Below are 2,306 nucleotides of genomic sequence, written 5' to 3'. Positions count from 1 at the left end.
GGCATAAAAAACTAATCGACCCGGGTCGAGTAATCGATGGACCTGGTCCGGGTTCATACCGGGCCGGGTCAATCGGGCCAGCAAAAAAATAGCCCAGCTCGAGACCAGCAGCCCTGTAACCCAAGGGCTCATCGAGCCGGGTCATCTACACGGGTCGGAACGGGCCAGTCCGGCCTATTTGACAGGTTTAAAAAAAAGTCATGAATTTTAACTTATCATCACTATATATAAATGTGAGTGAAGCACACAGGTGGTGGTTATCATGTGTGCTTCCTCATAAGGGTATTTTCAACATTCAACTGTTTGTGTGCTTTAGAGAGATTGTAACTTGTTGCTTTATTAATGTACAATATTTTAAGTAGACAAAAAGACTACTCAACAATTACATAATGACCCTCCTATCATTTATGTTTGGTTGAAGTTTGTAGGCCCAAGTTACTTTATTATGACAGTGAGGCTTTTTCTCATTTATATTTGGGCGAAATGGCTCGGTAGACCCTTGTACTTGTCTGAGTTTGTAAAGTGAACATCTCTACTTCGACTCTTTTGTCATCTGAACCCTCAACTCAATAAACTCATTATTTTAAACCCCTCTGATCGCTAACCAAGCTTATGTGGCACAAAATCGTCTGAGCTGGACGAAACGTGTGACCACACACATCTGAGTGTGAGTGAGGGTCATTTTTTGATCAATTTTATATGAAAATTGACAGGCGAGTGGGTTAATAAATTAACTTGGGCCCACAAACTTCAACCAAACATAAATGATAGGAGGGTCATTATGTAATTATTGAGTGGTCTTTTTGTCTACTTAAAATATTATACATCAATAAAGCAACAAGTTACAATATGGTCCTCAGGGAGTGACGGGCGTCGGAATGGAGTGGGAATATTAGTGGATGGGGAGCTTAGAGGGCAGTTGGTGGAGGTTAAGAAGGTCAGTGATAGGCTGATGACGATTAAGTTGGTCATTGGGGGGTTTACGCTGCATATGTGTAGTGTTTATGGGCTTAGAAGAGGAGGTTAAAATGAGGTCTTGGGAGGCTTTGGACGAGGTAGTGAGAAGTATGCCTAGTTCGGAGAAGATTGTCATAGCAGGAGACTTTAATGGGCACATTAGGATTTTGCCCGGAGGATATGACGAGGTGCATGGAGGTTTTGGTTTCGGTGATAGAAATAATGAGGAAGCTGTTCTATTGGATTTTGCGAGGGACTTTGGGCTGGTGGTGGTGGATTTGAGCTTTCCGAAGAAGGAGGATCACCTGATTACCTTTTGAAGCATGATAGCCAAGACTCAAATTGACTTTCTGCTAATTAAGAAGGGGGATAGGGTTTTATGTAAGGACTGTAAAGTCATTTCGAGTGAACATCTTTTGACTCAGCACAGGATTCTGGTGATGGACTTAATTATCAATAAGATCAAGAAGAAAAGGGTCAGGGAGGGTCGGCCTAAAATTAAGTGGGGTAGCTTGGCGCTAGGTAGTGCGCTGGAGATAAAGAAAAAAGTGTCAGGTTTGGGGGTATGGGTGTGTAGGGGGTACATGGATGTTATGTAGGTTAGGTCTGCCAGTTGCATCATAGAGACTGACAGAGGAGTGTTGGGTGTTTCGAAAGGTCGGGCAGGACGGCCTAAGGAGAACTGGTGGTGGAATGAAGAAGTTAATAAGAAAGTAGAGATTATGAAGGGGGTGTATATTAAGTTGATTGAGAGTAAAGATGCAGAGGAGAACTGGGTAAATAGGGAGGTTTACAAAGTAGCAAGGAAGGAGTCTAAATAGCAGTTACGACTGGTAAGACAACAGCGTTTGAGAACTAGTATGAGGGGTTAGAGGAGAAAGGCGGGAAAAAGAGGTTGTATAGGTTTGCTAAGGCTAGGGAGCAGAAGGGTCTTGACCTCGATCAAGTGAAGTTCATTAAGGGAGAGGATGGTAAAGTTTTGGTGGAAGATGTTCATATTAAGAAGAGATGGCAGGAGTATTTCCATAGGCTTTTGAATGAGGAGGGGGACAGAGGCATTTAGTTAGGGAGGCTAAAGCACTCGAAAGAGAGTCGTGATTTCAGTTATTGTAGACATTTTAAGGTTGAGGAGGTCAGAAAGGCTATTCGTAGGATGCGAAGGGGTAGGACGAGGTGGATTTTTGGAAATTTATAGGTGGGGCAGGTTTAAAGTGGTTGACTGATTTGTTTAACAACATTTTCAAGACTGCGAGAATTCCTGAGGCTTGGAGGTGGAGTACGATAATTCTGTTATGTAAAAACAAGGGTGACATTCAGAGTTGCATCAACTATAGGGGTATTAAGCTATT

General features: G+C 42.7%; 1 protein-coding gene across 1 annotated transcript; it reads left to right on the top strand.

The window, feature by feature from the left end:
* The first annotated feature begins 1,004 nt into the window (after positions 1 to 1,004).
* On the top strand, positions 1,005 to 1,778 carry LOC107861692. The gene is made up of 2 exons (XM_016707011.2): positions 1,005 to 1,190; positions 1,557 to 1,778. Exons 1-2 carry the CDS (start codon positions 1,005 to 1,007, stop codon positions 1,776 to 1,778), a joined length of 408 nt encoding a protein of 135 aa, XP_016562497.2.
* Positions 1,779 to 2,306: the final 528 nt, after the last annotated feature.

Source organism: Capsicum annuum, chromosome 8 (genome assembly GCF_002878395.1).
Source record: "Capsicum annuum cultivar UCD-10X-F1 chromosome 8, UCD10Xv1.1, whole genome shotgun sequence".
NCBI lineage: Eukaryota > Viridiplantae > Streptophyta > Magnoliopsida > Solanales > Solanaceae > Capsicum > Capsicum annuum.
This window is presented reverse-complemented; position numbering and strand designations above follow the sequence as displayed.

Coding starts and splice junctions, on each gene's coding strand:
- LOC107861692 (XM_016707011.2), top strand. CDS start 1,005: ATGGGCTTAGAAGAGGAGGTTAAAATGAGGTCTTGGGAGGCTTTGGAC. Junction 1,191..1,556: donor ATAGAAATAATGAGGAAGCT/GTTCTATTGGAT, acceptor GATGTTATGTAG/GTTAGGTCTGCCAGTTGCAT.